The 16,332-nt window shown below is 44.9% G+C and overlaps 1 protein-coding gene and 1 long non-coding RNA gene across 3 annotated transcripts in view; one reads left to right on the forward strand and one right to left on the reverse strand.

Moving 5' to 3' along the window:
* The window catches only part of ak9 (adenylate kinase 9), a 298,446-nt gene that overhangs the window by 106,782 nt on the left and 175,332 nt on the right, over positions 1-16,332 (forward strand). For both annotated transcript variants that reach the window (XM_059645225.1, XM_059645227.1), the window contains exon 15: positions 9,063-9,128. In XM_059645225.1, the coding sequence (XP_059501208.1) occupies positions 9,063-9,128 (66 nt within the window). The remainder of the gene's footprint in view (positions 1-9,062; positions 9,129-16,332) is intronic.
* On the reverse strand, positions 13,978-14,602 carry LOC125452522 (uncharacterized). Its single transcript, XR_007247569.1, has 2 exons — positions 14,500-14,602; positions 13,978-14,166 (listed from the first exon to the last, which is right to left on the reverse strand). It is a non-coding gene; the product is annotated as an uncharacterized LOC125452522 (long non-coding RNA).

Here is a 16,332-nt window from a genome sequence, read left to right on the forward strand (position 1 = left end):
CACTTCTATAGGGCATGCCCGCAGAGGGGTGCCACCTACGCCCAGGTCGCCGGCAGGGGAAATGCGGGGCCAGCCTCCCCGGAGGAGAGGAAGGCACCAGGGCCCAGCAAGGACCCCACTAATGTGCAGGAGGGCCAGGCCGTGCAGGATGGGCCCGAGGCCAGCAAAGCACCCCTGCAGGCTCCGATCCCCCCCGACAACCCGGAACCAATGAGGCGGCGACAGGCAACCCAGGGGAGTGGACAACAGTCCGGAAAGCGAGGAGGAAGGTGCGTCGACGGGCCCAGGAACCGCAACAATCAGGCAGGAAGAGGCAGCTACAGGGGGGCTATAAGAGCTCCTCTGATGAGGAGGATTCGGAGAGGGCCCACCCGAAGCAGAAGTTAAAGGTCTCGAGGGGGAAGGAAAGCAGCACCCCGCTTCCAGGTGATGGGAGGCGTCCTGAGGCTCACTCCGACACCCAGTCAAGTGCCGCTGGAGCACTGGAGGGCCCCCCGGAACTTCCAGGCGGGAAGGAGGAAACAGCGTGTCCCCGGCCTGACCCGGAGCCGGACCCTTCTGCCTCCGCATCCCTGACGGGGGGATGCCACCCGGAAGGCAGCACGGACGGTTTCCTGAGCCCGGAGAGCGTCCAGCAGTTAGCCCGGGCAATGGGCATGAAGGGACAGATGGAGGGGCTGGACCTTGGACTTGGGGAGGGTACTGCGGTCACTGCCCACAATGGGGGTACGAATTGCGAGCATTAATGTGCGCAGCGTCAAGTCAACCGCAAGATGTGTGTCCACGTTGGCCTACCTGACCACCATCAAGGCGGACCTCCTGTTTCTGCAGGAGTGCGGGATACCGCACCTCGGCAGGTACGGGAAATGGTCTGGCGCCTGGACCTGTGGGCCTTCGATCTGGTTGGGGGGTAACGACTGTCGTTCCTCGGGCCTGGCTATTCTGCTGCGGGGGCGCAACTTCACCATCTCTCAAGTTCAGGAGGTGGTGGGGGGACGCCTCCTAGTGGCTGACATCACCTACAGGAATGCTCCCCTGAGGTTGATCAACGTGTACGCCCCAGCGGTACGGAGTGAGCGGTTGGCCGTCCTGCAGCGGCTTCCACCCCTGCTGGCCACGTCCAGGCCGGTCATCCTAGGCGGAGACTTCAACTGCATCATTGATGCAGACGGAAGATCCGGCGTGGGGACAGCGGGTGGGAGGATTCAACTGGACGTCACATCCAGATTCCTGATGGGCACGGTGAAGGACGCCAAGCTGCTCGACGTCTTCAGCACCCCTGCAGACGGAGCGCAGCAGAGGTACACCTGGTCACGGCCAGACGGGTCTATCCGCTCAAGGATAGACTTCCTGTTTGTGTCACGGACGTTCTCGGTCAGGTCCACCGGTGTCGAGCCGGTGTTCTTCTCTGACCACTGCCTCCTGTTGGCCGACTGTCACTTACAGGACGACCAGCCGGCCGGCAAGGGGACGTGGAAGCTCAACACGACTCTGTTGACCCCAGAGAACGTCAAGGAGCTTAAGAGGGAGTACGCCGGTTGGAGAACCGTGAAACCCCTCTTTGAGTCTCCAGGTGACTGGTGGGAGACGGTGAAGGAGAACATCAAGAGGTTCTTTGTCCTCAAGGGTGTTCAGAAGGCAAGAGAGAGGCGGGGAAAGCTGTCGCGACTCCAGAAAAGGGTGCAGAACCTGCTCCTTCTGCAGTTGATGGGGGTCGATGTCACGGAGGATCTCCGCGAGGTGAGGGGCCAGCAAGCCTCGCTCTTCGCCGCGGAGGCCTCCAGGATAATCTTCCGGTCCAGGGTCCGCTCCGTGGAGCAGGACGAGACGTGCTCGCGTTTCTTCTTTCAGAAGGTGCACAAAGAGAGCTCTGTGCTTAGCCGGCGGAAGGAGGACGACGGCTCGGTGACGTCGTCTCGGCCCGACGTTTTGAGGATCAGCAGATCCTTCTATGCCGGACTGTACGACACGAAGCCCACGGACAGCACGGCCTCCGAGTCGTTCCTGTCGTCTATCACGGAGGTCTTAGACGACGGCACGAGGGAGTGGCTGGACCGGCCGATATCCCTGGACGAGCTGGCCAGAGCCCTCAAGTCCTTGCAGAGGAATAGGACTCCCGGAAGCGACGGCTTACCGGTCGAGCTGTATTCCGCTCTGTGGGGCCTGGTCGGCCAGGACCTGCTGGAGGTGTACGATAGTGCGCTTCGGGCAGGGGAAATGTGCAAGTCCATGAGGAAGGGCATCATCACCCTCATTTACAAGAGGAAGGGGGAGAGGGAAGAAATTAAGAATTGGCGTCCCATTTCACTTTTGAACGTGGACTACAAAATCCTGGCCAAGGTCATTGCCAACCGGGTCAGGTCTGTCCTGGAGTCAGTGATTCACCCTGACCAAACCTGTGCTGTGCTGGGCAGGAAGATCGCTGAGAGCCTCGCGCTCATCAGGGATACGATCGCCTACGTACAGGACAGGCGGGTGGACACCTGCCTCGTCAGCCTGGACCAGGAGAAGGCCTTCGACAGGGTCTCTCATGCTTACATGAGGGACGTCCTCTCCAAATTGGGGTTCGGGGAGGGCATCCGCAATTGGATCCGGCTGCTCTACGCTAACATCGTTAGCGCAGTCTCGATCAACGGGTGGGAATCGGACAGTTTTCCTGTTAGATCTGGAGTCAGGCAGGGCTGGCCGCTCTCTCCTGCCTTGTTCGTGTGCTGTGTGGAGCCCTTCGCCGCCTCCATCAGGAAGGACGTGAGCCTGAAGGGCGTGACTATCCCAAGCAGCGGAGGCCTTCAGGTCAAGACCTCCCTGTACATGGACGATGTCGCCGTCTTCTGCACCGATCGTCGGTCGGTGAGTAGGCTGTTGGACATCTGCGGCCAGTTTGAACTGGCCTCGGGTGCCAAAGTCAATAGGGGTAAGAGCGAGGTCATGTTCTTCGGGAACTGGGACGACCGCTCCTTCATCCCCTTCACCGTCAGGACAGACTACATGAAGGTTTGGTGGAGCTGGGGCATGCACTAAGACTTGGGAGGAGCGTATTGCCAAATTTAAGCAGAAGCTGGGCAGGTGGACGCTCCGGTCCCTCTCCATCGCGGGTAAGAACCTGGTTGTCAGGTGCGAGGGGCTTTCGGTACTGTTGTATGTGGCGCAGGCCTGGCCTATTACCTGGACCTGCGCTGCTGCGGTCATCCGGGCCATCTTCCACTTCATTTGGGGGTCGAGGATGGACCGGGTCCGCAGGGACGCCAAGTACAAAGACCTGGGAAATGGGGGAAAGGGCGTACCGAACGCCACCCTCGCCCTGACGGCTACCTTTGTGTGTGGCTGCATCAAGCTGTGCGTAGATCCTCAGTATGCAAACACCAAGTGTCACTACTTACTGAGGTTCTACCTGTCCCCGGTGTTGCGAAGGATGGGCCTGGCCTCGTTGCCGTGGAACGCTCCGAGTAGTTGGACCGTTCCGTACCACCTGTCCTTCGTGGAGAAATTTTTGAAAGGAAACACCTTTGACCACAAGGCCGTCAGGCAGTGGTCAGCACGTAGTATCCTCAGGACCCTTCGGGAAACGGAGAGGGTGGATCCCGTCGTGTGGTTCCCCACGCAGACTGCCAAAGTCATTTGGCAGAATGCCTCATCACCAGAACTTTCAAACAAGCACAAGGACATTGCTTGGCTGGCGGTGAGAGGGGCTCTGCCAGTGAGATCCTTTATGCATGCCCGGAATCTCTGTGCCACCGCACGCTGCCCTCGAGGTGGCTGTGGGGGGGACGAGACTGTTGATCACCTCCTTCTGGAGTGTGCCTATGCGCAGGAGGTATGGAGGGGGATGCAGTGGTATTTATCGAGGTTCGTCCCAAGCAGCTCCGTGACGCGGGACTCCGTGCTCTACGGGCTGTTTCCGGGGACGCACACCGAGACCAACATCAACAGCGCCTGGAGGACCATCAATGCGGTGAAAGACGCTCTTTGGTCTGCCCGCAACTTGCTGGTCTGCCAGCTGAAAGAACTGACCGCGACCGAGTGTTGCAGACTGGCGCACTCCAAGGTCCAGGGCTACGTGCTGAGGGACGCGCTAAAGCTTGGGGCAGCCGCCGCCAAGGCGCGGTGGGGAAAGACCACCGTATGAGCCCCCTCATCCAGAAAAGGGAAAAGAATCCTATCTGGTAACTGGGCCCAGCTGGCGCCTTCCCAAACTGGTCAGGGGGCCAACTGGGACTGTGCGGGGTGACGACTGCCGGGGTGTTTTCTTTGCTTTGTTTTTTTTTCTCTGTTTTGTTTTTTTCCTTTAGTTGGTGTCCGTACCCCGGGGTAACCCGGAGTGGCTTGCATGACTGGGTAGGTGTATAAATGTTTTATTTTTTTGTACATTCTATGAATAAAGTATATTTTTTCAAATAAAAAAAAAGGTGAAGAAACGTCTGAAAACGAACCTTCCAGCTCAGCAAGCAAACTCACATCCAGAACCTCAACCTGAGCTACAAATCTTCTCAAAACTCGCTAAAGAATAGAGATCCTTAAAGATCAACGATGTTGTCAATGTGTAGAACCACAGAAGATGGAAGAGATACTAACTTTGCGTCAGTATTTACTGTGCAGAAAGACATGGAAGTTGGGGAACTTGGAGAAATAAATATCCATGTCCTGAAAACTGTCCACATTACAGAGGAGGTGGTGCTGGAGGTCTTAAAAAGCATAAAGTTGGATAAATCTCTGGAACTTGATCAAGTTGTGGGAAACTGGGGAAGAAATTGGTGGGCATGTAGCAGAGATATTTATGTCATGTCCAGCCAAGGGTGAGGTGCCAGAAAACTAGAGGATAACTAATGTTGTGCCTTTATTCAAGAAAGACTATAAAGAGAAACCTGGGAACTATACACTGATGAGTCTGATATCAGTTGCATGTAAGTTGTTGAAGTGATTCGGAGAGACAAGATTTACATGCATTTAGAGAACTTCGATGCTAGCTTTTTGTGATTTATGGATAAGAACTCCCAAATCCCTCTGTTCTGTAGCTTGCTACAGTCTTGCACCAGTTAAATAATATTCAGCTCCTTCATCTTACAAACTAAAAGAACAAGATCGCAACTATCTAACACATAAGCAGTTATTTTTAATAAAAGAATGAATAAAAACACTGGAAACCTGAACACAAACCAAAGACTTTATTTCTAGACTCTGAAGTAAAAATATTCACCAATCCAACTCACCAATTAACTTTCTTTGCCTGCAATAACATGATGCTGTGCTTTATGGTTTCTAGTTTCATGGCAAGTTGGCCTCTTGATCTGTGCCTTTCATCCTCTTGCTCTGTAGTTTACCGCTGACAGTAAACCGTAGTTTACTCTGCACACTGCCTCCCCCAAAACCCTTTGCACTGAATTTCCACTTTGAATTAAATTTTTAATAGTAGTCAGTCAGTAACTTACTTGCACTTCATCTCACTCTGTTGAGGTCCCCCACATTGCTGTAGCCCCACATTGACCAGGTTTCTTATGAACACTATGCCCCATCCTCTGGTTCTGCTGCTTTTTTGGCCAATTTGTATGCCACTTCTTTGAATCTGATGCAATCCTGAATTTTCCTCATTAGCCCTGTCCTTTCTTGTTTCGTTTCTGTGCCAGATGGGAATGAATAATTCTTGCAGTTTATCCAAGCATTGTTTAAATGTTTGCCATTGCCTTTCCACTATCATCCTTTAAAATTACAATTCCTAATTTTCACAGCCAGCTTGCACCTCACACCATCATAGTTTCCTTTATTTAGATTCTGGACCCTAGTGTCAGAATCAATTACAACAAATTTCATCTTAATGAAGAATTCCAATATCTTATGGTCACTCTATCCCCAAAGAGCCTCACACAGCTAGATTGCTAATTATTCCTTTCTCGTTATGCAATATCCAGTTCAGGATGGCCTGTTGGTTAGCTGATTCCTTGACCTATTGATTCAGAAAACCAGGTCTTTGATACCCCAAGAATTCCTCCTTTGTAGTATTGTTACTGATTTGATTAAAAAATTCTAGACTTTGCAGAAAATACAGTGGAATTTTGACATTCCTCATTACAGCCTGCATCCATTTGCAACAAAAAACACATTTTCTAAACATAAAAGTAAACTATTTACATACCCATTAAGGCTATGAGGGTATCTTGAAACACATTAGACCCACATTATATTTTGGCAGAAAGACCCTAGATTGCATCTATGTGGCAGCTGCTCCAGCTTCAATGCATCACTCAGCATGTAGTCCCAGACCTTGGAATAATTCAGCCTGCAACGCTTGGTCAAGGTCAACTCTTTGTACTGGAAGATCAACAAGTTTCAAGTGGACCAAAGAATGCCTTTCACTGAGTTAGTGGTCCTCCAGATTCAGTTGATGTTTGTCTTGGTGTGAGTTCCAAGGAATAGACTAGAAAGCATCATGAGACAAGCCTCAACAAAATCACCACATCTGTCTCCTGACCTTTACTGCTGCAGGATACCCTTTTCAGACTGCTTCATTATGATGATGCTGCAGGACATTCTTCCCTAAGGGATGTTTAACGATTCTTCAGAAAAGGGAGAAAAAGGAAAGGAAGTAGGCATTAAACCCATAAAGTTACCATAGTCCTACCAAACCGTGGGGTGATCTTTTATTAGAGAGCAATGCCTGGTGGTTTAACCTGCCAATCACCACATTTTAGGCTAAGGGAAGAGATTGAGAAGGGGAGTCCTTCATTGTAACCTCAGCTGGTATGGGAATTGAACCCACACTGTTGGCATTGCTCTGTATCAATAGTACAAAAAGAACACATTTCCTTAAAGTGGACTAAATGAGAAATGGCTCAGGACTGTCATGAAAATTATGTTTTCTGATGTAGGAAAAACAGACTATTGGAGCTTCTGAATATTTTATCAAAGCAGAGGTGTTTTCAAATGCTTTGATTCAAGGAGGTAAACCAGTAAAGATATTGCGAGATACTGGACCAAGTCAGTTACTGATACTGGCTGATGAAACTACTTGTCTTCAAGAGGGGTTATTAAACGAAAAATAACAATTGGAGATATGCATGGTGGTTTCAATGAATCTCACTGTACAGTATTGGTTTAAGGTGTAACTTGGTAATTACAGAAATTGTAGTGGGAATAGTGAATAGAAGGAATGCATTTTAATTTGGAAAATGACCTGACAGGATGCTGGCCTCAATAAGGTTTTTGGAACAACCAATGGCAGAAGAGGAAACTGAAATGTTACAAGGGACACGTCCTGCACTTTCCTGACTATCATGAGAAAAGATCTCAGACCATAGAATTAGACAGGAAGTAAAGGAGCCTATTAATCAGGAACATGGTTTGCAAATTAGTCCATCTTCTTTAAAAGCGATGTGACAAATGGAGTTAATTTCTGAAAATGCATATGAAAATGGTACTCAGAGACTGAACAGAAATAATGTCTGAATGTTATTATTTGGAAAGCAGTATTAATGAAGAAATGGAAACCACCTCAAGTACCAGCTGATCAGGAATGGGCAGTGGTTCTTTAGGTGGTAGTTCCAGTTGAGTATCATTATGAAATTTTACAATTGGCTCACAGAATTCCTCAGAAAACATTAGAATTATTAGAACTAAATTATTAAAACCATTTTATTGGCCAGAAAGATGTAGTCAAACTTTGCCAAACATAACATGGAGATGCTGGTGTTGAACTGGGGCGGACAAGGTCAGAAATCACATGACACCAGGTTATAGTCCAACAGGTTTATTTGAAAACATAAGCATTCAGAGTTCAGCTCCTTCCTCAGGCATAGTATGAGAGAGAGGGTATGGGATGCAAAATTTATAACCAGAAAGGTAACAACACTAAAACTGTCCGCCTCTAGTTGAATCTTTAGGGTGCACTGGCTGACAGGTAACAACAAGGGTGTCAGAGGTTCTGTTCACTCAGAGTTGGCTCTGAGGGAGCTGGATCAGTGTCAAGGGATCTCCAAGTGTAAATAAAGGGTGACTTGGTGGCAGGATACCGGTGTCAGTGGAGTTATTTTAGTTACCACACAGTTTCTTGAAGCAATGCCTTTAAGAATAATTATTGACTGGTTTACAGCTTCCACAATTTACATCGGCTCTTTACCCACACTCTCAAGAAATATTGGAAAGATAGCATCAAACTTTGAAAACCGTGATTAGAGCTCATTGCCCAGAATGTTATAATGTTTGTGATAAGGGAATTTTGTCGTTATTATTTGCTAGTAGGGATACTCCAAATGAATATACAGGTTTTAGCCTTTTGAATTAATATGTAGGCATGAGATAATGAGACTAAACAGAAGTTAATAAACCAAAGCTTGGTAATACACTTCAGGGAGAAACTGACCAAAGTTGCCCAAAAGCTTTGGAACATGCTCAACAAGCAATAAAAATTGGATCAGATGAAAAGTCCAAAGTTCAGAACGATGTTGCTAGAGCTAAGACATTGTTACTTATTTCTGTGGAATGATTTAAAGCAAGATTCGCCAGACCTTATCCAATCAAAAATAAACTTAATGATGTGCATTATGCAGTGAGTGCACGAGATAAGAGAAAGAATCGAGTGTGTCATGTTAAAATATTTGAAAAGATTTTATGACAGGGACGATTAAAGAAAAGCATACTTACGTTATTGAAAGATATGGAGAGAGTGAAACAAAAATGTCAGAACAATTTGAGAATAAATCAGATATTGAAAATTCAGAAGTTGGCGCTCCAGCAACCCAGGTAGGAAAACACAGAGATACTTAGAAGATCAGATAGCATCAAACATTATTTTCCAGAAAACTGTTGTGGCGACTTATGAGGCTATTACAGAGTTTGTGGGAATATTCCAGAAGATACCTTTTTGACTGTTTATAATGTTAATGAGTTCCCTCTCAAGACTCATTTGGAAGATTGGTTAGCTCAGTAAGGGAAGAGATTAAGTTTCTTTCTGTGTTTGTCCTCATTTTATAAAGGAACATAAAATCATCTGTAAACTGCCAATGTAATGTTAAAATGCATTTATTTTAAAGATATGTTTATATAATACTAACATCTTATGCTTTTGTGTTTAGATACCAGCTCAGGAACATTTAATGTAGCACCTTCCAATGATTCAGTGAAAGTACCTTTTGACATTGGTAGGTAAAATATTTAATGAACGTTAATAATGGCTTATATTCATTTTTATGACAAGTTTCAAGAACACAAGAAATTGGACCATATTCAGTTTGTGAAGTCTGCCTCACCAATCAGGTGGATCATGACTGTTCTTCTATCTCAATGCCATTTTCCTGCACTATCTCTGTATTTCATGATATTGCTAATATATGGAAATCTATTGATCTCAGTCTCGAATATAGACAATGACTGAGCCTCCCTACTGGGAGAATTCCAAAGCTGCATCTTCCTCCAAGTGAAGAAATTTCTTTTCATCTCAGTCTTAAATAGCCCTGGCTCTTATTTTGAGACTTTGTCCCCTTGTTCTATGCACCTCAGCCAAGGGAAACATCCTTTCTGCATTCACCCTGTCAGAGTCATGAAGTAATTCAGCATCCAAACAGGCCCTTCAGCCCAAACTGGTCCATGCTGACCATGATGCCCACTCAGCTGGTTCCAACTGCCCGCATTTGGTCCATATCCTTGAAACTCTTCCTGACCATGTACCCATCCAAATGTTTTTTAAATGTAACTATTGTACCAGCCTCAAGAACTTTCTCTGGCAGCCCATTCCACATTGGCACCACTCTCTGCGTGAAAAAGCTGCCCCTCAGATCCTTCTAAATCTTTCCTCTCTCACTGTAAACCTATCCCCTCTAGTTTTCAGTTCCTCATTCCTGGGAAAATGACTATATGCATTCATTCTATTTATGCCCCTCATGATTTTATACACCTCAATAAGGTCACCCCTCATTTTCCTACTTACCAAGGAATAAAGTACTATCCTCTCCCTATACCTCAGGCCTACTTTCTTTGAATACTTTCCACTTTAACTGCATCTTTCCTATAACAGGGTGACCAAAACTATATACAATACTTCAAGTATGGCCTTACCAACAACTTATACAACTGTAACATCACAGCCCAACTCCTTTACTCAATGCCTCGACCAATGAAGACCAGCATGCTAAGTGCCTTCTTGACTGTCCTGTCCATCTGTAATGCCAATTCAGTGAACTTTGTAGTTGCACTCCTAGGTCCCTCTGTTCCACAACACTCCTCAGGACCTTTTCATTTACTGTATAAGCCCTATCTTAGTTTGACTTTCCAAAGTGCAACACATCACACTTATCTATATTGAATTGCATTTGCCAATCCTCAGCCCAATTCCCATCTGATCAAGATCCCTCTGTAATCTTTGATAAACTTCCTCGCTATCAACGATACCTCCTAATTTTGTATCAGCTGCAAATTTGCTAATCATGCCTTCTACATTCACGTCCGATCATTTATGTAAATAACAAAAGGCCCCAGCACCGAACCCTTTGACACACCACTAGTCACAGGCCTCCCGTCCAAAAACCAGCCTCCAACTATCACCCTCTGCTTCCTACCATTAATCCAGTTTTGAATCTAATTAGCTAGCTCTGCTTGGATCCCATGCAACCTATATCTCATGGCTAGCCTGCTGAGTGGGACCTTATCAATGGCCTTACTAAAGTCCATTTAGACAACATCCACTGCTCTACCCTCATTCATTCTCTTGGTTACCTCTTCAAAAATCTCTAAAAGATTTGTCAGACACGACTTCCTGTGCACAAATCCATGCTGACTGTCCCTAATCAGACTTTGACTATCCAAATGCTGATTTATCCTGTCCCTCAGGATCATCTCTAATGACTTGCCCCACCACTGATGTCTGGCTCATTGACCTGTAGTTCCTTGGCTTGTCTTTGCTACCTTTCTTAAACAATGGAACAACGTTAGCCACCCTCTAGTCTTTCAGGACTTCACCAGCACCTAAACATGAAGCAAAAATCTCTGCAAGGGCTTCTGAAGTTTCTTCCCTAGTCTCCCACGATGTCTGAGGATGGACTTGACCAGGATCAGGGGATTTATCCACCTTAATGCGCTTTAAGTCTGCAAACAACTCCTCTCTGGTAATATGTATGTGGTCCAAAACATCTCCAATTGTATCCCTTATTTCCTTAGCATCCATAATTCTTCCAGTAAATATTCATTAAAAATCTTCCCCATCTCCTGTGGCCATTCACATTGATGGGCATGATATCTTTAAGGGGACCTGTTCTCTTCCTAGCCACCCTTTTATCTTCATATAGCCATAGAACCTCTTGGGATTAACCTTATTTGCCAGATCCATCCCATATCCTCTTTTTGCTCTTCTGATTTTCCTCTTAAGTGTGCACCTATACTTTTCAAGACATCCAGGGCCTGGTAGCTTAAACTTGAGCCTGATAGCTTAAACCCAATGTCTGCCTTCTTTTTTTGCCATGACTAAAGCCTAATATCCCTTGTCAGCCAGGGATCCCTAAACCTGCCAGCTTTTCCCTTCACTGTAAGAGGGACATATTTTCCCTGGATTCTTGACATCATACTTTTAAAAGCATCCCATTTGCCTGTCATTCCTTTTCCTTCAAACGGACTCATATAATCAACCTCTGCTAGACCCTGCCTAATGGCCCCACAATTGGCCCTGCTCCAGTTTAGTACCTTAACCTGTGGACCTATCTTTTCCCATAACTATGTTAAAATTGAGAGAGTTATGGTCACTGGATCCAAAGTGCTCACTGACTGACATTTCACTCACTTGCCCGATCTTGTTTCCTGAGAGGAGGTCCAGTGTTGCATCCTCCCAAGTCGGACCCTCTATATATTGATTTAAGAAACTTTGTTGGACACATTTGACAAATTCCACCCCATCCAGGCCTCTTAAACTCTGGGTGACCCAGTCAATGAGGGAAAATCAAAATCTCCAACCAATACTACTCTATTATTCCTACATATATCTGCAATCTGTCTACACATCAGCTGCTCTAGTATCCACTGGCTTTTGGGGGTCAAAAATACATTCCCAACAGAGCGACCATCCCCTTCCTGTTTCTGAGTTCTAACAGTATGGCCTCATTTGGTCACGCCTTAAGGATATCCTGTCTAAGTACTATTGTTATTTCCTCCCTTGTCAAAAGTCAAGCCCCCATCTCGCATACTTGTACTTCCAGTCATGCCTGTAGCTTCTGTATCCTGGAACATTGAGCTGCCAGATCTGCCATTCTTTCAGCCGTGTTTCTGTTATGGCTATAATATCCCAGTCCCCAGAGCCAATCCATGTCTGAGCTGATCTGCCTTACTGGCTGGGCCTCGTGCTTTGAAATAAATGCAGTTTAAACTAGAACTCTCTTCCCTCCTTTTACTGTGCCCCTCGCTACCTGAATAGTAAACCTGCTCTTGATGGCTAACTAATTTTCCCTGATTTCTCTGAGCCCTCTCTTATTCAGAGTCCCTCCTGCCAAACTAGTTTAAAAACTAGTTCTGAGGAAGGATCACCAGACCCGAAATGTTAAATCTGATATTTTTCTTCACAGGTACTGCAAGACCTGCTGAGCTTTTTCAGAAACTTCTGTTTTTGTTCCTAGTTTAAATCCACCCAGGTAACACCAGTGAATCTCCCCACGAGGATTTTGGGACCCCTATGGCTCAAGTGAAACCCATCCCTCTTGTACAGGTCACCTCTACCTCAGAAGAGACGCCAATGATCCAAGAACTGAAAACCTTGTGCCCTACTCCAACTCCTCAGCCACACATTCATCTGGTCTATCTTTCTATTTCTATTCTATCTGATGCATGGCACTGGGAGTAATCCAGAGATCACTACCCTTGAGTTCCTGCTTTTTAGCTTCTTACCTAACTCCCTAAATTCATTTCACAGGACCCTAACCCTTTGTCATTTGTACTGACATGCACAATGGCCTCTGAGTGTTCATCTTCCCCCTTCAGAATGTTTTGCAGCTGCTCAGAGATATCCTTGACCTTAGAAGCCAGGAGGAAACACACCATTCTAGTGTCTCTTCTGCAGCCACAGAATCTCCTGTTTGTCCTCCTCACAATCAAGTCTTCATCCCCTTCTCTCGCTCTGCCTGACTGCACCCTTTCCCCTCCGGGCCTCAAAGCCAGTCACAGCGCCACTTAACTGACTGCTACTACTAGCCCCTGAAAGGATGTCCTGCCAACATATCCAAAACAGTTTACATGGTCCATAACATGGTCTGTCAGGAGCTGCAGCTGGATGCACTTCTCACACGTGTAGCTATCAGGGAGACTTCCAGTCTCCCTGATCTCTCACGACCTGCTAGAGGAGCATGCCTCTGCCCTTGCTACTACAACAAACAACAAACAACAAACAACAAACAACAAACAACAAACAACAAACAACAAACAACAAACAACAAACAACAAACAACAAACAACAAACAACAAACAACAAACAACATCTTCCAGAAGTCCCCTGTGACAGCCTTTGATCACACTCTGATTCACTGACCTCCTTCCCATCTCACAGAGGGTGTCCTGAAGAGGTCTCCTGTGCAATCATGATGACTGTGGCAATGTCTCCCAGAATTCCACTGTGATTGCTCTCCAGTACCCTCTGAGTCATTGCCCTTCTTTGCTGTCTTGCGGATGGTGTCCTGCCAAGCTTTCCTGTATAAAATTCTGCTGTGATGGCTGTCAGGTGCCCTCTGATTCGCTCTCAAGCCATGCAATTTTTTTTCGCTTTAAATACCACCTCTTATTCTCCAAAGACTAAAGGCCCAAGCTATATAATCTTTCCTTGTAGGATAAACCATCCATGCCAGGAATTAGTTTGGTGAACAAAACAAAAAACAATAAGAGCGTCATTCAAGTCTCTTTCAGGTGTCCATGATTAATAATAGTGAAAAACAGAAGACCATTGTTGAAATGAACAACTGCTGCAGCAAATTGTGAAAGTGTGCTTGTTTGAATTTACTAAAAGAATCCAAGCCAAGCTTGAAATTAAACAATGCATATTATTTATTGCATAATATTCTGATTTTTAACAAGTAATGAAGTGTTTTATTAGCAAGGAGCATGTAACAATTAATTCAGTCCAAAATTTTAATTCCATTATACTGCATTTTTTCCGTGTCCTGACGTTTTCTCAGATTGATCTGCAACTTATTTGTTAAAGATTTTTTTCTGCATCTGCAGAGAGAGAAAGATAGGTTAAATATTTGGGCAAATAGAGAGACTGACTCATATTGTGCAGTATTCTCAAGTGTAATTCACTGCTAACATATATCAGACTTAGTGCATCAATACATTAAGTGTGCTGAAAATGTACTCTTATATGAATAACCAAATAGTGACTGCCTACTGTTAGAAAATGTTGTTTATTATATTCATTTTAAGAAGTGTTCATATCCACATGTAATAGAACATTTTATCATTTTAGGAGGAAAATATATTTGAAGTTTGACTCTCAGATATTCATTAGTGGCTTATCATAAGGCTTCGAAAATGTATAAAACCTCTTACCTTTTGAAAAAGGGTTGACGGTGATAACGAATCACTAAAACCAGAAATTATAAAGCATTTTTAATCTGTTGAAACATAACTTCAAATGACTTGAATACCCCAGTGATTCATAGGAACAAAGTCAGAAATCACATGATACCAGGTTATAGTCCAATTTGAACTTTATTTAAAAACACAAGATTTTGGACCTTCGTCAAGTGTTAGTGAGAGAGTTAGTATCAGACTCAAAATTTATAAGTAAAAGATCAGAGTCACACCATGGATAAGGATCTATTAAACAAACCTAGGATGCTGCTAAATCTTTAACCAGGTAGAAGGTTTTAACTGATTAATATGTATACGTAAATCCCCAAATTCCTTTCAAGTCACTGTACTGAGAGAACTAAAGGTTTTATCAGTGTAAAGAAGAGGTGACAGTTTAGGTCAGACAATGTATATTAGGTGTGAGACTTTGTTTAGAATCTGGTTGTGTTTTGGTTTGGAGTCAGACTGGTTTTATTTCTAAAGTCGGCGCTTCCATGTTGTATGAACATGCATACGAATATATGAAATAAGAGCAGAAGTGGACAAAATTAATAAAGTGGAATAGTAAGTCCTTCTTGTTGAGGACAAGCTGTAACAATTAGAGATTCATAAAAAGATGAACAGGAAGATAAAACCTATTTAGCACGCAGGGAACTGGAAAAGTCAGTAGTGATGTAATAGTCATTGTTCTACCTCTGAGCCAGGAAACTTGGGTTCCAGTTACAACGGGCAACAAAGAGGTGGCAGAACAATTAAGCACATACTTTTGTTCTGTTTTCACAAAAGAGAACATAAATAATGTCCTAAAAATATTGGGAAACAGAGGGAGGAACTGAAGGAAATCTGTATTAGTAGAGAATTGATGTCAGGGAAATTGATGGGATTAAGAACCAATACCTCACCAGGGCCAGATAATGTATGTTTGGAGAGGACTCAAGGAAATGGCCCCAGAAATACTAGATGAATTGATGGTCATCTTATCAGAATTTTTAGACTCTGGAAGAGTTTCCATTGATTGGAAGATAGCTCACATAACCCCACTATTTAAAAAAGGAGGGAGAGAAAAAACAGATAATTATGTACAGGTTAGTATGACATCAGTAAAGGGGTAAGTGATAAGAGTCCATTATAAAAGATTTGAAAACATTGACGGGATCAGACAGGGTCAGCATGGATTTACAAAAGGGAAATCGTGGTTAACAAACCTACTGGAATTTTTTAAGGATGCAACTAGTAAATTTGATAAATTATAGCCAGTGGATATAGTTTACTTGGACTTTCAGAAGGCTTTCAAAAGGTCCCATATAAGAGATTAGCATGCTAAGGTAAAGCATATGGGACAGCGTAGATTACTGACATGGACAGAAAACTGGTTGGCAGACAGAGAACAAAAAGTAGGAATAAACAATAAAGAAGGTTTGAGAAGATTTAAGTAGAGGAGCAGTGATGTCTTACTGCATTTGTACAGGGCCTTGGTGAGACCGTGCCTCAAGTTTTGTGTGCAGTTTTGATTTTCTTACCTGAGGAAGGATTTTCTGGCTATGGAGGGAGTGCAGCAAATGTTCTTCAAAATGATTCCTGGGATGGCAGCACTTATGTATAACGTGAGGCTGGATGGGTAAGGACTGTTTTCACTGGAATTTAGAAAAATGAGGGGAATCTCATAGAAAATTAGTCCAGGTCAATGCAGGAAGGATGTTCCCATGACCAGTTAGTCCAGAACCAGGGGTCACAGTTTAAGGAAACAGGGTAGGCCATTTGGGACTGAGATGAGGAGAAATTACTTTATCCAGAGGTTAAGGCAGAAAA

The sequence above is a fragment of the Stegostoma tigrinum genome, chromosome 4 (genome assembly GCF_030684315.1).
Source record: "Stegostoma tigrinum isolate sSteTig4 chromosome 4, sSteTig4.hap1, whole genome shotgun sequence".
NCBI lineage: Eukaryota > Metazoa > Chordata > Chondrichthyes > Orectolobiformes > Stegostomatidae > Stegostoma > Stegostoma tigrinum.